At 54.2% G+C, this 1,868-nt stretch overlaps 1 protein-coding gene across 1 annotated transcript in view; it reads left to right on the forward strand.

Annotated features, from left to right (window-relative positions):
- LOC310955392 (cyclin-dependent kinase 5 activator 1) overlaps positions 1–691 on the forward strand; it is a gene marked incomplete at both ends in the record, with an annotated part of 1,096 nt that extends 405 nt beyond the window's left edge. The window contains 4 exon segments of the mRNA XM_083925210.1: positions 5–250; positions 252–344; positions 346–390; positions 392–691. Of these exon segments, the coding sequence (XP_083781336.1) occupies positions 5–250; positions 252–344; positions 346–390; positions 392–691 (684 nt within the window).
- Between the last annotated feature and the right edge of the window lie 1,177 nt (positions 692–1,868).

The following is a 1,868-nucleotide window of genomic DNA, read 5'->3' on the forward strand; positions in this document are numbered from 1 at the left end:
GAAGAAGTCTCTGTCGTGTGCCAACCTGTCCAGCTACGAGGGCCCAGCAGGACTGGGTCTGGGGCTCGGCTACGGCCTGGGGATGGGGATGGCACAGGGGCACGGATGTGGCTACAGCAAGTCCCAACAGCTCTCCTCTGTGAAAAAAGTCCCCCAAGGGAGCGTGACCTCGTCCCCGAAACGCGTCATCGTCCAGGCGTCCACCAGCGAGCTCCTGCGCTGCCTGGGAGAGTTCCTGTGCTGTCGCTGCCTACCGCCCCCTGAAGCATCTGTCTCCAGCCGACCCCGTGCTGTGGCTGCGGGCCGTGGACCGCTCTCTGCTGCTGCAAGGCTGGCAGGACCAGGGCCTTTGTCACGCCGGCCAACGTGGTCTTTGTCTACATGCTGTGCCCGTGACGTCGTGGATGGTGATCTAGTGGCGTCGGAGCACGAGCTGCAGGCCATCCTTCTCACCTGCCTCTACCTGTCTTACTCCTACATGGGCAACGAGATCTCGTACCCGCTCAAGCCCTTCCTGGTGGAGGCGGGTAAGGAGGCCTTCTGGGACCGCTGCCTCGCCATCATCAACGCCACCAGCTCCAAGATGCTGCGCATTAACGCAGACCCGCACTATTTCACACAAGTATTTGCTGAACTCAAGAGTGAAGGCGGCTGCGCCCCTCAGGACTACAGTCGGGTGCTGGACCGGTGAGAGGACGTTTGCTTGCCGTTTTGTACGCTCATGCAACACGTATACTTGCACACACACACACACATTTGTCCCATACAGACTCTGCCCTTTTTCCTCTTCCGCTGCCCTGCAGGAGCAATGAAGCCTGTCATGACACATTTAAATCATTCCATCTGTTTGTTGCCATCGTTCCCGTCCATCCACTGATAGAAAATAAGGAATTAGACATTTCCCCCTCAGCATAATTAGCTAACAGAAGCTCACAGTTGTGTTTGTTTGCCCTGGAATATCCACCTGAGTTTACTTGAATTGAGGAACCATTTGGTACGCCTGTCCCTTCTGACCCCCTGGATCTGCACAGCCAGGTCTCCCAGCATCCTCACCCTCCCCTCTGAATGTGATCAATCAGTGTGTCATCATCCACCATTGAGGACTTTTCACCGGTTGTATTCAGAACATCCAAGTGGATCCACAGAAGAATAAAAATGATAGACTCCACCGAGGCCAAGTTATATTTTCCAGGACGACACAATGAGACATGTTGACATGTCACATGGGGCTCAGCCAGCAGCGAACAGTGACTCAGACTGATGGGAACAGCTGAGAGGGTCCATGTTGGGTGCTGCTGGTCCTGCTGTGCGCTGTGTAATCACTAAAGCAAAACGAACAGGCTGCAGTGTTTCTGGAGCCTTTTGAGGGTCGTCAAGCCTGAGGGGACAGTTGCTGTTTGTTTTTATCTCCACTCACTCAAACCTGCCTCTGTGTTTCTATTTTATCTAATCTCAGGAGAGTTTCCTGGTGGAAGCAGAATTTCAGATTGACGTGTGGGTTGTGCAAGTGAATGCGTGCCCATGTGCAGCCAGGGTCATCAGCTGTTTACCCCATCCTTTGTTTCCCTGCGTCTTGTTGACAGGGCACCCACAGGCTGTGGTATTAATGAGATTAGCAGATTACTGCAGCACCCTCCCCTCTCTGAACCTCTGCCCCCTTCTTGTCCTCTCGACAGTCCTGCAGAGCTTCAGTGGCTAATCCAGGCCAGGCTGCACCGTGCTGGACTGTAAAACACACACACACATACACACACACACTTTTAAATAGCCTTGTCGCGTGAGCTTTATCGCCCACGATGCATGAGCAAAACGCTGTGGGACACACGTGTGCAGCAGGGTCTGAGTTTGGAGGCAGGGGAGCTCTCTGC

This window comes from Echiichthys vipera (genome assembly GCF_963691815.1).
Source record: "Echiichthys vipera genome assembly, chromosome: 13".
In the NCBI taxonomy this organism is placed as follows: Eukaryota; Metazoa; Chordata; class Actinopteri; order Perciformes; family Trachinidae; genus Echiichthys; species Echiichthys vipera.